The following is a 22,606-nucleotide window of genomic DNA, read 5'->3' as shown; positions in this document are numbered from 1 at the left end:
GATCACACTGCCTCTTTTATCAGGTCTCTACACTGCTTCCTTCTGATCACACTGCCTCTTTCATCAGGTCTCTACACTGCCTCCTTCTGATCACACTGCCTGTTTCATCAGGTCTCTACACCGCTTCCTTCTGATCACACTGCCTCTTTCATCAGGTCTCTACACTGCCTCCTTCTGATCACACTGCCTCTTTCATCAGGTCTCTACACTGCTTCCTTCTGATCACACTGCCTCTTTCATCAGGTCTCTACACCGCTTCCTTCTGATCACACTGCCTCTTTCATCAGGTCTCTACACTGCTTCTGATCACACTGCCTCTTTCATCAGGTCTCTACACTGCTTCTGATCACACTGCCTGTTTCATCAGGTCTCTACACTGCTTCTGATCACACTGCCTCTTTCATCAGGTCTCTACACTGCTTCTGATCACACTGCCTCTTTCATCAGGTCTCTACACTGCTTCTGATCACACTGCCTCTTTTATCAGGTCTCTACACTGCTTCCTTCTGATCACACTGCCTCTTTCATCAGGTCTCTACACTGCTTCCTTCTGATCACACTGCCTCTTTCATCAGGTCTCTACACTGCTTCTGATCACACTGCCTCTTTCATCAGGTCTCTACACTGCTTCCTTCTGATCACACTGCCTGTTTCATCAGGTCTCTACACTGCTTCTGATCACACTGCCTGTTTCATCAGGTCTCTACACTGCTTCTGATCACACTGCCTCTTTCATCAGGTCTCTACACTGCTTCCTTCTGATCACACTGCCTGTTTTATCAGGTCTCTACACTGCCTCCTTCTGATCACACTGCCTCTTTCATCAGGTCTCTACACTGCTTCCTTCTGATCACACTGCCTCTTTTATCAGGTCTCTACACTGCTTCTGATCACACTGCCTGTTTTATCAGGTCTCTACACTGCTTCCTTCTGATCACACTGCCTCTTTCATCAGGTCTCTACACTGCTTCCTTCTGATCACACTGCCTCTTTCATCAGGTCTCTACACTGCTTCCTTCTGATCACACTGCCTCTTTCATCAGGTCTCTACACTGCTTCCTTCTGATCACACTGCCTCTTTCATCAGGTCTCTACACTGCTTCCTTCTGATCACACTGCCTGTTTTATCAGGTCTCTACACTGCTTCTGATCACACTGCCTCTTTTATCAGGTCTCTACACTGCTTCCTTCTGATCACACTGCCTGTTTTATCAGGTCTCTACACTGCTTCTGATCACACTGCCTCTTTCATCAGGTCTCTACACTGCTTCTGATCACACTGCCTCTTTCATCAGGTCTCTACACTGCTTCCTTCCGATCACACTGCCTGTTTCATCAGGTCTCTACACTGCTTCTGATCACACTGCCTGTTTTATCAGGTCTCTACACTGCTTCCTTCTGATCACACTGCCTGTTTCATCAGGTCTCTACACTGCTTCCTTCTGATCACACTGCCTCTTTCATCAGGTCTCTACACTGCTTCTGATCACACTGCCTGTTTTATCAGGTCTCTACACTGCTTCTGATCACACTGCCTCTTTTATCAGGTCTCTACACTGCTTCTGATCACACTGCCTCTTTTATCAGGTCTCTACACTGCTTCCTTCTGATCACACTGCCTGTTTCATCAGGTCTCTACACTGCTTCTGATCACACTGCCTCTTTCATCAGGTCTCTACACTGCTTCTGATCACACTGCCTCTTTCATCAGGTCTCTACACTGCTTCTGATCACACTGCCTCTTTCATCAGGTCTCTACACTGCTTCCTTCTGATCACACTGCCTCTTTCATCAGGTCTCTACACTGCTTCCTTCTGATCACACTGCCTCTTTCATCAGGTCTCTACACTGCTTCTGATCACACTGCCTCTTTCATCAGGTCTCTACACTGCTTCCTTCTGATCACACTGCCTCTTTCATCAGGTCTCTACACTGCTTCTGATCACACTGCCTCTTTCATCAGGTCTCTACACTGCTTCTGATCACACTGCCTCTTTCATCAGGTCTCTACACTGCTTCCTTCTGATCACACTGCCTGTTTTATCAGGTCTCTACACTGCCTCCTTCTGATCACACTGCCTCTTTCATCAGGTCTCTACACTGCTTCCTTCTGATCACACTGCCTCTTTTATCAGGTCTCTACACTGCTTCTGATCACACTGCCTCTTTTATCAGGTCTCTACACTGCTTCCTTCTGATCACACTGCCTCTTTCATCAGGTCTCTACACTGCTTCCTTCTGATCACACTGCCTCTTTTATCAGGTCTCTACACTGCTTCTGATCACACTGCCTCTTTCATCAGGTCTCTACACTGCTTCTGATCACACTGCCTCTTTTATCAGGTCTCTACACTGCTTCTGATCACACTGCCTCTTTCATCAGGTCTCTACACTGCTTCTGATCACACTGCCTCTTTCATCAGGTCTCTACACTGCTTCCTTCTGATCACACTGCCTCTTTCATCAGGTCTCTACACTGCTTCCTTCTGATCACACTGCCTCTTTCATCAGGTCTCTACACTGCTTCCTTCTGATCACACTGCCTGTTTTATCGGGTCTCTACACTGCTTCCTTCTGATCACACTGCCTCTTTTATCAGGTCTCTACACTGCTTCTGATCACACTGCCTCTTTTATCAGGTCTCTACACTGCCTCCTTCTGATCACACTGCCTCTTTCATCAGGTCTCTACACTGCTTCTGATCACACTGCCTCTTTCATCAGGTCTCTACACTGCTTCTGATCACACTGCCTCTTTTATCGAAAGTATATCCATTGAAAGAAAAACTTACTGGTCACTGTTCTGTTACAGAAAGTGTGTTTCCAATGAAGAATGACGGGCACAATAGCCGAGTGGTTAAAGCGTTGGACTTTCAATCTAAGGGTCCCAGGTTCGATTCTCGGTAACTGCGCCTGGTGGGTAAAGGGTGGAGATTTTTCCATCTCCCAGGTCAACAAATGTGCAGACCTGCTAATGCCTGAACCCCCTTCATGTGTATGTGCAAGCAGAAATATACAAATATACATGTTAAAGATCCTGGAATCCATGTCAGTGTTCGGTGAGTTATGGAAACAAGAACATACCCAGCATGCATTAAAGCTTTGTTTTTAATTAGTAAAGGTCTTGCTGGCTTTTAAAATGGCATAATCATGTGATCATTTTCTGTCAGAACTTCAGTTCCTGTTACCCAGTGAGTCTCATTTATAAACTAATTTCAACACACTCCATGGTCTGTTTTATATCAGTGAAGAATGGTTTTTATGGAATTTACTAAAGAAATTGGTGCATTGAAAACAAACTGCGTCCTGCATCATGATTTTCTTTCTGGTGTAGGCTGACAATTTTTAGAAATATCTGAGGCAATTTCTTTGACGCTGTTTTAAGGAATCGATCAGTTGCTGTCTCTCTGTTTGTGTGTGTGTGTGTGGCAGGGGGAGGGAGAGGGTTGCATGTGTGTGTGTGTGTGTGTGTGCGCGCGTGTGTGTGTGTGTGCATGTGTGTGTGTGTGTGTGTGTGTGTACGTGTTTGTGCTTGTTTTTTGTTTCTCAGTTTCTCTTGTTTTTCTTCACCACATTTCAAAGCTTCCCGCTTTAAATCAACAAGGTAATGTCTCCCAACCTACCCACCCCCCCACCTCTAACCCTCCTCCCCCCCACCCCTCCCAGCCCCCCTCACAAATCAGCAAACAAACCTTATGGAAGATATCTCTGAAGTGTAGCAACAGTCACACCGTCTTCAAAGGCTTACACAATGACTGTTCCTCCTTAACCCCAAAGTTTGTTCACCAGCTTGTGATAATGAAAGCCCCCATAGTTGGTTGGTGTTTGTGTGTGTGTGCTTAAAGATCTTTCTCTGCTGTCTGTATCAGCCCTGGGACCTAACTTCTAGAGACCTCATGCTTTATCAGAACATACTGTGCTGGCAGTCGACCACGGAATGAATGAATAGAGGTGGCGTTTATCTTTAGGGAGAGAGTACTGCGGAAATAAGGGCCTTGTCAATAGAATAGGATCTGTGCTGGTGTGGCAGTTTGTTTGTGTATCCCCCCCAGTGGGTTTTACTCCCAGGCCAAATCTGGCTAGTCCTGATTAACCCCTGGGGTCTATGTTTGACCAGCCTTAACTGAGATGGTTAGGAGGGGATAGGGGTATGGGGGCGGGGGAAGGGGGGGGGTAAACTTCATCTGGTCAGACCTTATCACCCTTAGTTGGATTTTAGTTTTGACACCATGCCTCACCCCTTTGTCATGAAGGAAACGAGGCTCATTCCAAGCCAGCTGGAATGACCGCCAGTGGTAAATTGGACCCAGGTTAGAAACAAGGCAGGCTGTCAGAGTAGAACTGCCCCATGTTTGTTTCTGTTAGGTCGCAAAGCAGATGGGGGTAGGGGGCGGGGCGGGGGGTGTCAGTAAAAACTAGCATGGAGCGACTCTCTTTTCTTTTTCAGTAGCGTGATCGACTCTTTTGCTGCCACAGGTAACTATAGTCGGCTCAAACAGTGCACAACCACAGGCGACTTACTTCAGCATCAAGGGGTGTTTCTGTTCAAAGGACCACACAGTGCACAACCACAGGCGACTTACTTCAGCGTCAAGGGGTGTTTCTGTTCAGAGGACCACACAGTGCACAACCACAGGCGACTTACTTCAGCATCAAGGGGTGTTTCTGTTCAGAGGACCACACAGTGGACAACCACAGGCGACTTACTTCAGCATCAAGGGGTGTTTCTGTTCAAAGGACCACACAGTGCACAACCACAGGCGACTTACTTCAGCATCAAGGGGTGTTTCTGTTCAAAGGACCACACAGTGCACAACCACAGGCGACTTACTTCAGCATCAAGGGGTGTTTCTGTTCAAAGGACCACACACACAGTGCACAACCACAGGCGACTTACTTCAGCGTCAAGGGGTGTTTCTGTTCAGAGGACCACACAGTGCACAACCACAGGCGACTTACTTCAGCGTCAAGGGGTGTTTCTGTTCAGAGGACCACACAGTGCACAACCACAGGCGACTTACTTCAGCGTCAAGGGGTGTTTCTGTTCAAAGGACCACACAGTGCACAACCACAGGCGACTTACTTCAGCGTCAAGGGATGTTTCTGTTCAGAGGACCATTTTTCACGCTGTAACAAAGTTTGACAGCTGATGAATAGAACAGTGACGAACTGTCACCCTCTGACCTGTCTGAAGTGAACCAGTCCATTGTGTTGCTTTGACATGAACCAAAGCTTGTGACTTAGAGGTTCCAGTCTAAAATATTTTGGCACTGGGGAGTGTTTTTCACACAGACACTTGGCATTGAAAGAGTTAAACCCATAGAAAGGGGGTATTTTCCAATAAGGGTGTGTCAATCTTGACCGTGGGGTAAAATTCAGGAGGGAGGTGATTTCATGCTGTTACACCGGGCATTGGAAGGTGGTCTGGAATGAGTGGTGCATTTGTGAACCATTGCCTTGTTAAGGGGTTTTGATGTGATTTGATATATATATATATATATAGGTCTGAGCATAAAAGAGGGTTATAATGCTTGGATAATGCTGTTTCTTCTCTCTTTCTTTTCTTTTTTTAATTTTTTTTATTGGGGTGGAGGGGAGTGTTTTTAGTGTGTGCAGGAGCGTTAGTTAGAATGAGTTTTGTGTAGGTTTGATGCACACACACACACACACACACACACACGCACGCACGCACGCACGCACGCACACGCGCGCACACACACACAACACACACACACACACACACACACACACATAATCTGTTGACGCTTGATCCAATATAATTGATTGGTTGTGTATACATGTGTGTATACATATTCATAGGTCCATGCTTTCACATAATAGCTGATTGATTATGAATAAATCAATAATGTGTGTGTGTGTGTTTGTATGTGTGTGTACACATGAGACATGCACATATACCACAAACACACACACACATACATATATATGGAGAGAGGGAGAGGGCATGCATACATACAAATATACAAACACACACATGTGTACGCACACACACACACACATACACACAGAGTCTGTTAATGCTTTATCCAGTATAATTGATTGATTTTTATACATTTATGTGTGCATATTCATAAGTCCATGCTTTTACATAGTGGCTGATTGATTATGAATAAATCATTACATGTGTGTGGGTTATGCTGCTGGTCAGGCATCTGCTTAGCAGATGTGGTGAAGCATATATGGATTTGTCCGAATGCAGTGATGCCTCCTTGAGAAAGTGAAAGTGAACTGACGGCTGAGAACTCCTCCTCTACTTCATCCTTCTCTTCTACCTCCTCCTCCTCCTTCTTCCTCCTCCTCCTCCTTCTTCTTCTTCTTCCTCCTGCTCCTCCTCCTCATCATCATCTTCCCCCTCCTCCTCTTCCTTCTCCTCCTCGTCATCGTCATCTTCCCCCTCATCCCCCTCATCCTCTTCCTTCTCCTCCTCGTCATCGTCGTCTTCCCCCTCATCCCCCTCATCCTCTTCCTTCTCCTCCTCGTCATCGTCGTCTTCCCCCTCATCCCCCTCATCCTCTTCCTTCTCCTCCTCGTCATCGTCGTCTTCCCCCTCATCCCCCTCATCCTCTTCCTTCTCCTCCTCCTCATCGTCGTCTTCCCCCTCATCCCCCTCATCCTCTTCCTTCTCCTCCTCCTCATCGTCGTCTTCCCCCTCATCCTCTTCCTTCTCCTCCTCCTCATCGTCGTCTTCCCCCTCATCCTCTTCCTTCTCCTCCTCGTCATCGTCGTCTTCCCCCTCATCCCCCTCATCCTCTTCCTTCTCCTCCTCGTCATCGTCGTCTTCCCCCTCATCCCCCTCATCCTCTTCCTTCTCCTCCTCGTCATCGTCGTCTTCCCCCTCCACCTGTTGTTGCTGACAGTGTGTGTCTCCATGTCTGCAGGGCCGGGAGAGGGATCTGATGGATCGGGTGGCCCAGCTTCAGAAACAGGTGGACAGCCTGACGGCTCAGGTCACCCAGAAAGACGGCGTCATCACCACCCTCACCTCCGACCTCGCCACCATGGTGAGACTGCTTTGTGTGTGGGTGTGTAGTTGGGCGGGTGTGGGGGGTATGGGTGAATGTGTGGGGGTGTGGGGGAGGGGAGGGGAGGGGGTGGTGTGCCTGACAGCTAGCTCAGGTCACCCAGAAAGACAGCGTCATCGCCACCCTCACCTTTGACCTCCTCGCCACCATGTGAGACTGGTGTTTGTGGGTGTGGGTGTGTGTGTGGGAGAGGGGAGGGGAGGGAAGGGGGTGGTGTGCATGACTGCACAGGACACCCAGAAAGACGGTGTCATCACCCCCCTCACCTTCAACCTCCTTGCCGCCATTGTGAGACCAGTGTGAGTCTGTGGGTGTGGGGGGGTGTGTGAGGGTGGGTGTGGGGGTATGGGTGTGGTGTGTGTTTGTGTATGTGTGCATATGTGGGGGGAGAGTGGGTGGGGGGGGAGGGAGGGGGAGGTAGAGTGGGTGGGGGGAGGGAGGGGAGAGTTGTGGTGGTGATGGAGGGGGAGGTAGAGTGGGTGGGGGGAGGGAGGGGAGAGTTGTGGTGGTGATGGAGGGGGAGGTAGAGTGGGTGGGGGGAGGGAGGGGAGAGTTGTGGTGGTGATGGAGGGGGAGGTAGAGTGGGTGGGGGGAGGGAGGGGAGAGTTGTGGTGGTGATGGAGGGGGAGGTAGAGTGGGTGGAAGGTGGAAGAAGTGATGGAGAGGGGTGGAGGGAAAAGCCTGTCGGAGGCACGAGTTTGTGTGTGTGTGTGTGTTCGTGTGTGTGTGTGTGTGTGTGTGTGTGTCTGTATGAGCGTGTGTGTGTGTGTGTGTGTGTGTATGTGTGCTGACATGCATACAGGCATGTGTAAATCACTAAATGCACACAGACGTGCATGCGTACACACAAACACGCACACACACAGCGGATTGTTTGCCCCAGGCCTGTACTCTCCACCCCCAGAACCTGACGCCCTGTGTTGACCTGACGCCCTGTGTTGTTGATGCCGCAGGAAGAGAACTACAAGCAGCAGCTGCAGGAAGAGCGGACGAGCCACGAGGCGACCCGACATGACCTCCAGGTCGCCCAGTCAGAGGTCAGCGATGCCCTGACCCGCCTGGAGGTGCAGGAGAAGGAGAGCAAGGAGAAGATGGATCTCCTGCGACTGGATGTGAGCGCGGCTAGGAGAACTTTGTGTGCTGTGATCATGTTACTTGTTGTTTGTGTTGTTGTGTGTGTTGTCTTGTGGTGTGTGTGATGTGTTGTGTGTTGTGTGATGTGTTATGTATTATTATGTGTTGTAGTGTGTTGTGATGTGTTTAGGTGTAATGTGTTGTGGTGTGTTATGATGTGTTATGTATTGTATTGTAATGTGTTGTGATGTATTTTGGTGTGATGTGTATTGTAATGTGTTGTGGTGCGTTGTGATGTGTTTTGGTGTGATGTTTATTGTGTAATGTGGTGTGTTGTGTGGTGTGATGTGTTGTGTATTGTGTACTGTAATGTGTTGTGGTGTGTTGTGTATTCTAATGTGTTGTGTGCTGTGATGTGTTGTAATGTGTTGTGGCATATTGTGCATTGTGATGCATTGTGTATTGTGATGTGTTGTGTATTGTGATGTGTTGTGGCGTGTTGTGTGTTGTGGTCTGTTGTGTGTTGTGGTCTGTTGTGGTGTGTTGTGGCGTGTTGTGTGTTGTGGCTTGTTGTGTGTTGTGGTCTGTTGTGTATTGCAATGTGTTGTGGCATATCCCGTGTTGTGATGGTGACTGTGGGTGTTGAGCCAGTGCGCTCAGATTCTCTCGCTTCCTTGGCGGGCGCGTTGCCACCAAGCCAGCGCTCCACACGCACAGTGCTGCATGATAACATGCCTGTGCACAGGAAGAAACAAGACAGGTGTATGATGTGTGACTGCTGATTTCAGCTGACACGACAGATGACGGAACTGGCGCAGGCCAAAGACAAGGAGATCGCAGACAGAGACCAGAAACTGAACAGGCTCAAGATGCAGATGGCAGATGCCTTGAAAGGAAACTCTTGGTAAATCCCTCAGTCTGTCTGTCTGTCTGCCTGTCTGTCTGTCTGTCAGTCAGTTTGTCTGTCTGTCTGTCTGTCTGCCTGTCAACTTGTCTGTCAGCTTGTCTGTCTGTCCGTCTGTCAGCTTGTCTGTCTGTCTGTCTGTCTGTCTGCCTGCCTGTCAACTTGTCTGTCAGCTTGTCTGTCTGTCTGTCAGCTTGTCTGTCCGTCTGTCAGCTTGTCTGTCTGTCTGTCTGTCCGCCTGCCTGCCTGTTTGTCTGTCTGTCTGTGTCTGTCAACTTTTCTGTCTGTCTGCCTGCCTGCTTGTCTGTCTGTGTGCCTGTCTGTTAACTAGTCTCTCTGTCATTGTTCTGTCTTTCTGCCTGTCAGCCTGTCTGTCAGCCTGTCTGTCTGTCTGGTCTTTTATACAGAGAGGAGGGTGGTGTGTGCATGTGTCTACTTTAGATCATGTAAGGTTTTTGTCTGTTTTTGTTTGTTTGTTTAAGTGATCAAAGCATTGTTTGTTTCAGTGATCAAAGCATTGTTTGTTTAAGTGATCAAAGCATTGTTTGTAATGATCAAAGCATTGTTTGTTTCAGTGATCAAAGCATTGTTTGTTTCAGTGATCAAAGCATTGTTTGTTTCAGTGATCAAAGCATTGTTTGTTTCAGTGATCAAAGCATTGTTTGTTTCAGTGATCAAAGCATTGTTTGTTTCAGTGATCAAAGCATTGTTTGTAATGATCAAAGCATTGTTTGTTTCAGTGATCAAAGCATTGTTTGTTTCAGTGATCAAAGCATTGTTTGTTTCAGTGATCAAAGCATTGTTTGTAATGATCAAAGCATTGTTTGTTTAAGTGATCAAAGCATTGTTTGTTTAAGTGATCAAAGCATTGTTTGTAATGATCAAAGCATTGTTTGTTTCAGTGATCAAAGCATTGTTTGTTTCAGTGATCAAAGCATTGTTTGTTTCAGTGATCAAAGCATTGTTTGTTTCAGTGATCAAAGCATTGTTTGTTTCAGTGATCAAAGCATTGTTTGTAATGATCAAAGCATTGTTTGTTTAAGTGATCAAAGCATTGTTTGTAATGATCAAAGCATTGTTTGTTTAAGTGATCAAAGCATTGTTTGTAATGATCAAAGCATTGTTTGTTTAAGTGATCAAAGCATTGTTTGTAATGATCAAAGCATTGTTTGTAAGTGATCAAAGCATTGTTTGTAATGATCAAAGCATTGTTTGTTTCAGTGATCAAAGCATTGTTTGTTTCAGTGATCAAAGCATTGTTTGTTTAAGTGATCAAAGCATTGTTTGTTTCAGTGATCAAAGCATTGTTTGTAAGTGATCAAAGCATTGTTTGTTTCAGTGATCAAAGCATTGTTTGTTTCAGTGATCAAAGCATTGTTTGTAAGTGATCAAAGCATTGTTTGTAAGTGATCAAAGCATTGTTTGTTTCAGTGATCAAAGCATTGTTTGTAATGATCAAAGCATTGTTTGTAAGTGATCAGATTGGGCTTTCCACCTGAGGATCCTGGGTTCGAATCTCGGTAATGGCACCTGGTGGGTAAAGGTTGGAGATTTTTTTCTGATCTCCCAGGTCAACAGATGTGCAGACCTGCTAGTGCCTGAACCCCCTTCGTGTGCATACACTTGCACAAGATCAAACAAGCATGTTAAAGATCCTGCAATCCATGTCAGCATTTGGTGGGTTATGGAAACAAGAACACACCCAGCGTGCACCCCCCTCCGAAAACAACTGCCTACTTCCTGGTGGGGGTAAAAACACACACACACATAAAAGCCCACTCACGTATGTGAGAGAATGTGGGAGTGGCAGCCCGGAAACTCCGAAGAAGAAGAAGAAGACAGACCAGCAGCACTGCAGCAGAATGATAACTCAGCACATCTGGCACATCAGTTCACTTCAGTCACTCAAGGAGGCGTCACTGCGTTCGGTCCAATCCATATACGCTACACCTTATCTGCTAAGCAGATGCCTGACCAGCAGCGTAGCCCAACGCTGTAAGTCAGGCCTTGAGGGGAAGAAAAGAAGAAGAAAAAAAGTGCAGTTACAATACAGTGCAACAAACACTGAACATCTGATAGGTATAACGCAGCACCACCATTCTTCACTGACGGCAGTGCATGTGCTGTCTGTGAGTGTGTAGTGCTCCACGGACCAGGTCATTGGTACAGGAGGTTTTGTGGGAATGGGGCAGAGAGGATTTCATTGGCCTTGGTTTGCTTTGCTTTTTCTCTTACCTTGTAGAGTTGGTGTTTATTTCTCTGTCAGTGTGTTTGGTTGCATGTTTGTGTGCTAGTTTGTATACAGTATGTCATACTGGAAATGTAAATGGGAGTTTGAACATCAATCTGTATTATTATTATCATCATCATCATCATCATCATTATTGTTGTTATCAACATTATCATCATCATCATTATTGTTGTTATCATCATTATCATCATCATCATCATCATCATTATTGTTGTTATCATCATCATCATCATCATCATCATCATCATCATCATCATTATTGTTGTTATCATCATCATCATCATCATCATCATCATCATTATTGTTGTTATCATCATTATCATCATCATCATCATTATTGTTGTTATCATCATCATCATCATCATATCATCATCATCATCATCATTATTGTTGTTATCATCATCATCATCATCATCATTATTGTTGTTATCATCATCATCATCATTATCATCATCATCATTATTGTTGTTATCATCATTATCATCATCTTCATCATCATCATTATTGTTGTTATCATCATCATCATTATTGTTGTTATCATCATCATCATCATTATTGTTGTTATCATCATCATCATCATCATCATCATCATCATCATCATTATTGTTGTTATCATCATCATCATCATCATCATCATCATCATTATTGTTGTTATCATCATTATCATCATCATCATCATCATTATTGTTATCATCATCATCATCATCATCATCATCATTATTGTTGTTATCATCATCATCATCATCATCATCATCATCATCATTATTGTTGTTATCATCATCATCATCATCATCATCATCATCATTATTGTTGTTATCATCATCATCATCATCATCATCATCATCATTATTGTTGTTATCATCATTATCATCATCATCATCATTATTGTTGTTATCATCATCATCATCATATCATCATCATCATCATCATTATTGTTGTTATCATCATCATCATCATCATCATTATTGTTGTTATCATCATCATCATCATTATCATCATCATCATTATTGTTGTTATCATCATTATCATCATCTTCATCATCATCATTATTGTTGTTATCATCATCATCATTATTGTTGTTATCATCATCATCATCATTATTGTTGTTATCATCATCATCATCATCATCATCATCATCATTATTGTTGTTATCATCATCATCATCATCATCATCATCATCATCATCATCATCATCATCATCATTATTGTTGTTATCATCATTATCATCATCATCATCATCATTATTGTTGTTATCATCATCATCATCATCATCATCATTATTGTTGTTATCATCATCATCATCATCATCATCATCATCATTATTGTTGTTATCATCATCATCATCATCATCATCATCATCATCATCATTATTGTTGTTATCATCATCATCATCATCATCATTATTGTTGTTATCATCATTATCATCATCATCATCATTATTGTTGTTATCATCATCATCATCATCATTATTGTTGTTATCATCATTATCATCATCATCATCAGGCATCAGTCTGCATCATTATTAAATTTATTATTATCATCATTAGTAGTAGTATTAGTAATATTCATACTATTATTGTTATTCATTATCATCAACATCATCATCATTGTTATTATTATCATCATTAGTAGTAGTATTAGTAATATTCATACTATTATTGTTATTCATTATCAACATCATCATCATTGTTATTATTATCATCATTAGTAGTAGTATTAGTAATATTCATACTATTATTGTTATTCATTATCATCAACATCATCATCATTGTTATTATTATCATCATTAGTAGTAGTATTAGTAATATTCATACTATTATTGTTATTCATTATCATCAACATCATCATCATTGTTATTATTATCATCATTAGTAGTAGTATTAGTAATATTCATACTATTATTGTTATTCACTATCATCAACATCATCATCATTGTTATTATTATCATCATTAGTAGTAGTATTAGTAATATTCATACTATTATTGTTATTCATTATCATCAACATCATCATCATTGTTATTATTATCATTATCATCATCGTTCTAACCATCGTCATCATCATTATCATCATCGTTCTAACCATCATCATCATCATTTCTTTGTTTTTTCTTTCTTTCTTATTTTTTGAAAATACATACATGTTGAGTTCAACAACCTATCCGTGTGACACTCTGAAGATCAAGTTGTTCATGGCTTAAATCTTGTTCTGTGGAAGATGGTGTGGTTCAAGGTGTGGGGTCCTGATTATCATTATCATCATTGTTATCATTATCGTTTTCATTATCATCATCGTTATCATTATCATCATCATTATCATCATCATCATCATCATCGTTATCATTATCATTATAATCATACATTGACTGCACTATGTGTGGCTGTCTGTGGACGGTGGCAGAATGGTCAAGACGCTCATCTTCCAATACAATGAGGGTGTGGGTTCCAATCCCACTCCCACCCTTTTCCCAAGCTTGACTGGAAAATCAAACTGAGCATCCAGTCATTCAGACAAGGTGATAAACCAAGCTCCTGTGTGCAGCGCGCACTTGACGCGCTGAAGAAGAACCCATGGCACCAGAAGTGGTGTCCTCTGCTAAAGTTCTATGGAAGAAATCCACTGTAATAGGCACACAGAAATGCATGCAGCCAAGGTGTGACTGGGGGCGCTGGGTCATGCTGCTTGTCAGGGATCTGCCTGGCAGAGGTGGTGCAGCCTGTGTGGATTTGTGCCAACGTAGTGACGCCTCCTTGGGGAATCTGAATCTGAATCTGAAACTAAAAACTCTCTGTGGAGAACAGAACAGAAGCCAGACCACCATGTCCGAATGCTGTGAAATTGAAACTGAAACTGACTGTCCCTGTGTGTGTGTGTGTGTGTGTGTGACCCCTGCAGGGAAAGGCAGCAGCAGTTGGAAGAACTGACTGTCCCTGTCTGTGTGTGTGTGTGACCCCTGCAGGGAAAGACAGCAGCAGTTGGAAGAACTGACGAAAGACCTGGCCAGAGTGCAGGAGGAGTGTGACGTCCTTCGCAGCAAACTGAAAACAGCCGCCAAGGGAAAACCCGCAGTGAGTGCTCTTATTCAGGTCGACAGGGGCCAGCAGTCGAGTTGTGTTTTCCAACGCCAGGGTCGTCCTGGGTCCAAGGCACCTGGTGGGTAAAGGGTGGAGATTTTCCCCATCTCCTGGGTCAGTGATGTTCAGACCTGGTAGTGCCTGAACCCCTTTTTGTGTGTGTGTGCGCACATGCGGAAGATCAAATAAGCATGTTGAAGATCCTGTGGTCCACGTCAGTGTTTGGTGGGTTATGGAAACAAGAACATACCTGGCACGTGCCCCTCAACAGTATAGCTGCCTGCATGGCGGGGTAAAAACGTTTATACACATAAAAGCCCACTCGGTATATGATGATGATACGCATACTTATATACAGCGCCTATCCTTGGCTGGAGACCAAGCTCTGAGCGCTTTACAAACAGTCATTTGCACAACAGGCTGCCTGTCTGGGTAGAGCCGACTGACGGCTGCCACTGGGCGCTTATCAGTGATTTCCTGTGTCATTCAGTCAGGTTTCAGTCACACACACATACACACTCATACAGACATGTAACATTTTACGAGTATGAACATTTTGCTTATTTACCCCACTATGTAGGCAGCCATACTCCGTTTTCAGGGATGTGCATTCGAGGTATGTTCTTTTTTCCATAACTCACCAAACGCTGACATGGATTACAGGATCTTTAACATGTACACTTGATCTTCTGCGTGCATATAGACACAAAGGGTGTTCAGGCACAAGCAGGTCTGCACATATGTTGACCTGGGAGATTGGAAAAATCTCCACCCTTTTCCCACCTGGCGCCGTTACCGAGATTCAAACATGGGACTCACAAATTGAAAGTCCAGTGCTCAAACCACTCAGCTGTTGTGCCCATCTCGTATATGAGTGTGCATATATATGAGTTAACATGGGAGTAAAAAAAAAAAACCAACAACAAAAACAGCAACAAATAGAAGACAAAAATCTAGCACAACAACAAAAAGACAAGTAAAGAAGTTGTATCAGAAGTAAGCATTGTACAATTGGCAAGTTTGATAGCAATACAGCACTCACATTGATCATCAAACTTGTGTGTGAGTGTTTTTCTGTGAGAGAGAGAGAGAGAGAGAGAGAGTTCTTGTGTGCTTTTTGTCTGACTTATGTGTTATTGTCAACCAACGTTTGAGAGGTTTGAAAGTGCGATTTACATTCAGTATTATCAGTATTATTATCATCATCATTAGTATTGTTGCAATTATAATTATCATTGTTGTTATTATTATTATTATAGGTTTGATAGTGCTGTTTACATCAAGTATTATTGTTATTATCATCATCATTAGTATCATTGTAATCATAATTATCATCGTTATTGTAATTTGTATTATTAATATTATTATTGCATCATTATTATTACTATGATCATTACTTCTTTTTTTCTGAATTAGCCACCCTCGTGGGTTTATACCCATAGTCCCTTTGCAGTTGGATGGACTAAAACTAAAAACAGCCTGGCATGATTTTGACGTGGGGTGTATTGTGATTTATCAGCCAGTGTTCAGCAGTGACCAGGGTTGGGGTCCTGTTTCAGCAGTGACCAGGGTTGTGTGTGTGTGGGGGGGGGGGGGGGCCTGTTTCAGCAGTGACCAGGGTTGGGGGGCGGGAGGGGGGGGGGCTGTTTCAGCAGTGACCAGGGTTGGGGGGGGGGGGGGGGGGCCTGTTTCAGCAGTGACCAGGGTGGGGCCCTGTTTCAGCAGTGACCAGGGTTGGGGGGCAGGGGGGGGGGGGGGGCTGTTTCAGCAGTGACCAGGGTTGGAGGGGGGGGGGGGCTGTTTCAGCAGTGACCAGGGTTGGGGGGGGGGGGCTGACTGCCATTTCCCAGTTTGCCTGTCACTCTATTGGTGATCCCGATGAGCCTTTCCTGAGTTTGCCTATGTACACAGTTGCTTGTGTGTGTGTGTGTGTGTGCACGTATATGTGCGATTTTTTCTTTTATGCAGTAAAACTTGTCCATCTCTCTTGGTTTGGACACTGGCCAAATTTTGTCCCAAAATGAAAGGTATTATATTCATTAGAAAGTCACTTCCATGAAACATTCCTAATATTTCTCACCCTGTTCAAGACCTGTAGACAATTACAGGTGTTCATAGAAGCTGACAGCGGAATCTGTGCACTGTGAAACATTGTGTATGTTTGTGAGTGTGTGTTTGTGTGTGAGTGTGTGTGCTTGTGTGTGTGTTTGTGAGTGTGCGTGTTTGTGTGTGTGTGTGTGTGTGTGAGTGTGTGTGTGTGTGTGTGTGTTTGAGAAACGAGAGAGATTCTGAACAGGTGAAATGGTAATGGCAGGTAGGCAAAATAAGACAAGGAGTAAAACTCTGAAGAGGCCATTCAGAATGGTGGCCTGATCAAAGAGTAGGTCAAAGAGGATCAGGTGAATCAAACCTGCACTGCCGTAAAAGCCTTTGGGACAAAAATGAAAATTTAATTAAGAAAAAAAAAAAAAAGCCTGTGAGACCTTTAACCTTTATGTCCCGCACTGCAGGGGTCGTGCGGGAACTGTGCGGAGGCGGCAGCGCGTGCGGAGAAGCTGTCGTCGGCCCTGAAGGAGCGAGAGGCCACGGTGAAGGAACTCAAGTCGCTGTGCACACGATTTGAGAAGCAGCTTTCCCAGCAAGACGTGCTGCTCAAACAGTGGGCCGACAGCAAGGGACACAAGATCGAAGTGCCCAAGTGATGGTATGGTCAACCTCCGCCCCTCCCCTCTCCCTTCCTCCTGTGGGCCGACAGCAAGGGACACCAGATCAAAGTGGCCAAGTGACAGGTCAACCAACACCCCCTCTCCTCCTCCTCCTCCTCCTCCTCCTGTGGGCCGACAGCAAGGGACACCAGATCAAAGTGGCCAAGTGACAGGTCAACCAACACCCCCTCTCCTCCTCCTCCTCCTGTCTGGTTGAGCTGTGAGCCTCCTCTCTTTGCCCCCTTTCTTCCCAGTGTGACTGCGTGCCTCTGGTGGGTGATGTGACGACAGGAAGACACTTTTGGAACAAACACCACAGAAATCTGGACTCTTTTATCACCAAGTGTCTGTGTGAACAACACTCCCCAGCGCCTTTTTTTTTTCTTTCTCAGACTCGAAAGACGCTCTCAGTCACACAATTTTTTAACTCTTGTCTAAACAACACAGTGGACTTTTTCACTTCAAAGTCAGTCAAAGTGGGGGAGGCTGGTCAGTTTCCAATTGTGCGGGTAAGTTGCCTGCAGCTGTGAAGCTTTGTTACAATGCGAAAAAGTCTGTTTAACATGACCCTCAATGTTGACTGAAGTCGCCTATGGCAGCAAAAGAGGTAGGCAAAAGGAAAAACAGCACATCAGCCGCCCTTTTGGCAGGTCCCAGCTTTCCCTTTTCTTTTCTTTTGATTTCTGTATGCCTCACCAGTTAAGTTGCAAGTTCCGTCAAAGAGGGCACTGCACAGGCATGCAGAAGGGAGGTAATGTACTAAGGGAGATCACTAGCTGCAGTTAATTTTAATTGCTGTGCGTGGGCGGGAGTCGTAGTTTGCACAGGACAGGAATCAAGCCTCTCCCAAAGTCTGTACCGGTACGTCACAGTAAGAATGTTAGATCAGACCGGATTTTTCTCTTCTTGTAAACTAGCCAGTTAACCTGAATCTGGACAACTGGACTGAACTGAAATGAACTTTTGAGAATTGCTGCCTCAGTCCAGTTTGATGTAGTTCTCATGCAAGAGGGTGGCAGGAGTCAGACGCAAGTGAAAAAGGTTTTCTGTCATGGGAAGTGAATTATCAGCATTAAAGTGGACTGCTGCTGACGTCAAATGTTAGTCAAAAGTGTCTTGTTTTTCACTGTGATGGGTTGTTGTTGTTTTCTCCACAGCAGATGTGGTGTGGTGTATATGGTTCAGTGTGCATGCTTTGACACTTTTGACACTTCCTTGAAACTGAAACTGAAGGCGAAATGTGGAATGTCCATGTGAAGCAGACAGAAAATGGTTGTGTAGTGCCTCAGAGGTTTGCCGATGATTTCTTCAACAGTGACAGAGAAAGAACTAGGAATAGAAGAAATCCACTAGACAGGTACACAGATATATATGCTTGCACTCAAGGCCTGACAAAGCACTCTGGGTTCAGCTGTTGGTCTGGCATCTGCCTAGCAGATGTGGTGTAGGGTATATCTTCTCCTTTCTTCTTGTTCGTCAGTCCCCACAATTAATTAAGGCAGCTGTATGCTGCAGGTCCTCTGCACAGCTATAGAGCTTCTGGGTCACTGGAGTGGAGTCAGGCATGTAGCTAACATGGATTTGTCCAAACACAGTGACATCTTGAAAAACGGAAATAGCTTTAAACATTGTGTCATGCAGACCACTGGAAATCAGTTTGCAATTGTTGTTGACATTGCTGAAATGCACTGACTTGACTGGAGTCACCTGACTGACAGTGACCATAACACAGGGAAGAAGTGATCACACAGAGCTTGGAGACTGGTCATTGCTGACATCTGATATGATGAGATCAGATCTGGATGCAGCAACCAGTGTCTTGGAGAAAGCAGTTTTTCCATTGTCAGAGTTGATGTTTTAGTTCAGTCATTCACCTGCTGTGTAGCTTTCTCTTTTTGTTATATTGTAATTTATTTACTTCTGTGTTTTCATTTCTGGATTGTTTTATATGCACCCACGGTAGGATTTCATTTTATCATGTGTTGATTTTTGTGGGTTTTTTTTTTTTAGGTTACTATTTAACACATACCTATGGTAGTCTGTGAAGGCCTGACCAGCGCTATCAGTTTATGTGTTGTTCAGGTTACTATTTAATGCATACCTGTGGTAGTCTGTGAAGGCCTGACCAGTGCTATCAGTTTATGTGTTGTTCAGGTTACTATTTAACACATACCTGTGGTAGTCTGTGAAGGCCTGACCAGCGCTATCAGTTTATGTGTTGTTCAGGTTACTATTTAACACATACCTGTGGTAGTCTGTGAAGGCCTGACCAGCGCTATCAGTTTATGTGTTGTTCAGGTTACTATTTAATGCATACCTGTGGTAGTCTGTGAAGGCCTGACCAGCGCTATCAGTTTATGTGTTGTTCAGGTTACTATTTAATGCATACCTGTGGTAGTCTGTGAAGGCCTGACCAGCGCTATCAGTTTATGTGTTGTTCAGGTTACTATTTAATGCATACCTGTGGTAGTCTGTGAAGGCCTGACCAGCGCTATCAGTTTATGTTGTTCAGGCATCTGCTTCCTCTCTCTCTTTTTGAGTAGATGTGGTGTAGCATATATGGATTAGTCCATACACTTCAGTGTATCCTTGAAACTGAAAGTGTTGATGTACTGTACTGAACTAGTGATAGTCTTCGCTTTGGAGGATCATTGCCTCTGAAAATGGAGTATGGCTGCCTACATGGCAGGGTAAAAATGGTCATACATGTAACAGCCCACTTGTGTACACATGAGTGAACATGGGAGTTGCAGCCCATGAACGAAAAAGAAGATGAAGAAGGAGCATCATTGACTGTGTTCAGTGAATGACTACAAGCCCTGCCTCCCTGTTCTACGGAGAGCTGTCTGTAGGAAAGCGCCCCTACAGGAGCCGAAAGAAGCACTACAAAGACTCCCTAAAAACCTCCTTCTAGCGCTGCAGCACAGACCCCAACACATGGCAAGTGGTCACCTCCAATCATTCAGCATGGCACAGGTGGATCTGTCCGGTGCCGCTGCCTTCAAGGTGCAGGGGATCGGTAATGCCATTCTGAAATGCCGACAATGCAAGGAGAAGGCGCTTAACCCTTTCACCGCCAGTCAACTTAGAGTGTAAATTCTCTTGTGCTCTAAACACAGAAAAGATGGTGTCTAAGAATAGCTGGGGATTCTCCCTGTGATGTGTAGAAAATATGGGCTATCCTACCAGGGAACATCAAGAGCAGTAGGTTCATGGACAACAGACCCATGATCTGGTCACCTTTCAGTGACACTGGTTCTCTACCTAGCTTGTGCATAAATGCGAGTTTGGCAGTGAAAGGGTTAATCCACCTGCACCTGGACAGCACCAGCTACACCCTTGTCCGCAGTGCCACAGACACTGCAGAGCCTGGAACTGGACTGAGTGATCATCTGCAGACCCACCCAGTGTGTGAAGATCATGCTCATCTTTGCTTGTGAAGGAGAAGGAATCTATGTGAGACGGTTGTTTCAGTGGAAACGTTCAAAACAATTCCTGAGTGGATGTATGTTGGATGTGTTTTCGTCCATGGTTTTTTGGGTTTGTTTTTTTCAAGTTCTGAAGGTGATGATATAAATGCAAGTAAATTTGTTTTATTTTTTGATTCAGTAGTTGTGTTCTTAATTTGTTTTCTGGTGAACTGAGATTGGCTTGAACTGGAAATGTGTGTGTGTGTGCATGTGTGTGTGTGTGTGCATACATGTGTATTTGTGTGCGTATGTGTATCTGTATGCATCTCTGTGTGTGCATGATTGCATTAATGTCTGTGTTCTTTAAGCACAGATGGGCAGACTAATGGTTGTATTTGGAAATGCATATATGTATGAATGCTATAGAGCACCAGTGCATGTGAGCAAAACAAATCACAAATGGTTGCTGGTTTACTCCTAGGTGTCCGTGGAATCCTGAACAACTTCAGTCTTCTGTTTCTTCTTTTTCGTTCGTTGGCTGCGACTCACATGTTCACTTGTATACACAACTGAGATTCGAACCAGGACCCTCAGATTGTAAGGCCAGTGTTTGATCACTTAGCTGTTGCACCCGTCGAGCAAGCCCAGTCACATGCCTATAAAACGAGAGATTGTGTTTCAGCAGCTGACATGAATGAGGCCTCCGCAGTGAAGCAGCGGCATCATGGTGATGCACCCTACTGATAACCAAGTGTCTGCAGGTTCCAGGATTTTTACTCCTTCACTAGACCTTGACAAGTGGTTTGGGTACTAGTCTTTCAGATGAGATTATAAGCTGCAGTCCCATGCAGAGGATGTGCTAAGTACATGTAAAAGAACCTACGGCAACAAAAGGGATGTCCCTGATGAAATTTTGTAGAAAAATCCACTTTGACACATTTACAGGCAAGAAAAAAAAAAGAGAAAAAATATATGGGTGGTGCTGCACTATGGGGACATACTCTGTAAGGAGAGGAGCCCGAATTTCACACAGAAAAAAAAATCTGTTGTGACAAAAATACAGCGCAATGCAATGCAGAGCCAGCTTTCTGCGAACATTGAAAAAGGGACTTTTGAAATGGGACCATATTTCATATTCAAAATCATAGTGTGGAAGCAAATTTTGGAAACTGTATTGTTCAATTAGTGGCTAAATATTTTTTCAATGTCAGTTAACAATTATCTACAGAGAATGTGTGAATAATGAATATGCATGCTCGTGTGTGTGTGTGTGTGTGTGTGTGTGTGTGTGTGTGTGATCACCTGAATCTGTTTCATGACTATAGATATATGGATTATAGATTCTGCTCTCTTTCCCTTTCATGCTCCCTTCTCTCTCTGTGTGTGTGTGTGTGTGTGTGTGTGTGTGTGTGTGTGTGTGTGTACCAAGAGTGTAATGTGAATTAATAAAAAAGAAAAAAAAAAGTGAAGTTGTACATATAGTTGGTAGATGCCTAAAAAAAAAAGTGTATGGTGTGACTGAAATTTGCTTAATGTATTATTACCAAGGAAAAAAACATGTATAAATCACTTTATTTTCATTTTCAGATATTGTTTTTGTTTTAATTTTCAAATGTGGTTGCTTTTTTATGTTTCTATTTTCATTTTTTTGTCTTTTTTTATGTTACTGTTTCAGTGCAGAGATTCATTGCCAGAGAAAGATCACTTTCTGATTATAAACCTCAAACAATTCTGGAGATTCACATTTAAAGATAAATCTCTGGTAAGTATATATCATGATATTAACATTTACAAAGAAAAAGGTTTTAAACCCTGTAGGGGTGTGTGCATTTGTTTTACTGGGTCAGGGAGTGTGTGTATTTGTTTGGTCATCATCTTATCTGTCTCTTGTAGACAGTAGAAAGTAGCAGCATGCGTTTCCAGTAGAGATAGATACAGGAGATGCTAGTATATTTAGTTGTTTTTTTTTATCATCTGCTAGGACAGCAGTTGTGCAAACCTCTTCATTTAACAAAGCCTTTTGAAGTTTTAATGTGCATGAACCAACCCAGTTGCATGGTTTCTGAGTGTGTGTGTGTTTGTTTGTGTGTGTGTGTGTTTGTGTGTGTGTGTGTGTGTTTGTGAACACATTTTTGTTCATAAGTAAT

General features: G+C 43.9%; 1 protein-coding gene across 1 annotated transcript in view; it reads left to right on the top strand.

Annotated features, from left to right (window-relative positions):
* LOC143274847 (uncharacterized) overlaps positions 1 to 17,145 on the top strand; it is a 25,249-nt gene extending 8,104 nt beyond the window's left edge. Inside the window, exons 3-7 of the mRNA XM_076578802.1 lie at positions 6,899 to 7,021; positions 7,996 to 8,154; positions 8,905 to 9,020; positions 14,230 to 14,338; positions 16,855 to 17,145. Of these exons, the coding sequence (XP_076434917.1) occupies positions 6,899 to 7,021; positions 7,996 to 8,154; positions 8,905 to 9,020; positions 14,230 to 14,338; positions 16,855 to 17,046 (699 nt within the window). The 3' untranslated portion in view covers positions 17,047 to 17,145. The remainder of the gene's footprint in view (positions 1 to 6,898; positions 7,022 to 7,995; positions 8,155 to 8,904; positions 9,021 to 14,229; positions 14,339 to 16,854) is intronic.
* The last annotated feature ends 5,461 nt before the right edge of the window (positions 17,146 to 22,606 follow it).

This window comes from Babylonia areolata, chromosome 29, assembly GCF_041734735.1.
Source record: "Babylonia areolata isolate BAREFJ2019XMU chromosome 29, ASM4173473v1, whole genome shotgun sequence".
NCBI lineage: Eukaryota > Metazoa > Mollusca > Gastropoda > Neogastropoda > Buccinidae > Babylonia > Babylonia areolata.
This window is presented reverse-complemented; position numbering and strand designations above follow the sequence as displayed.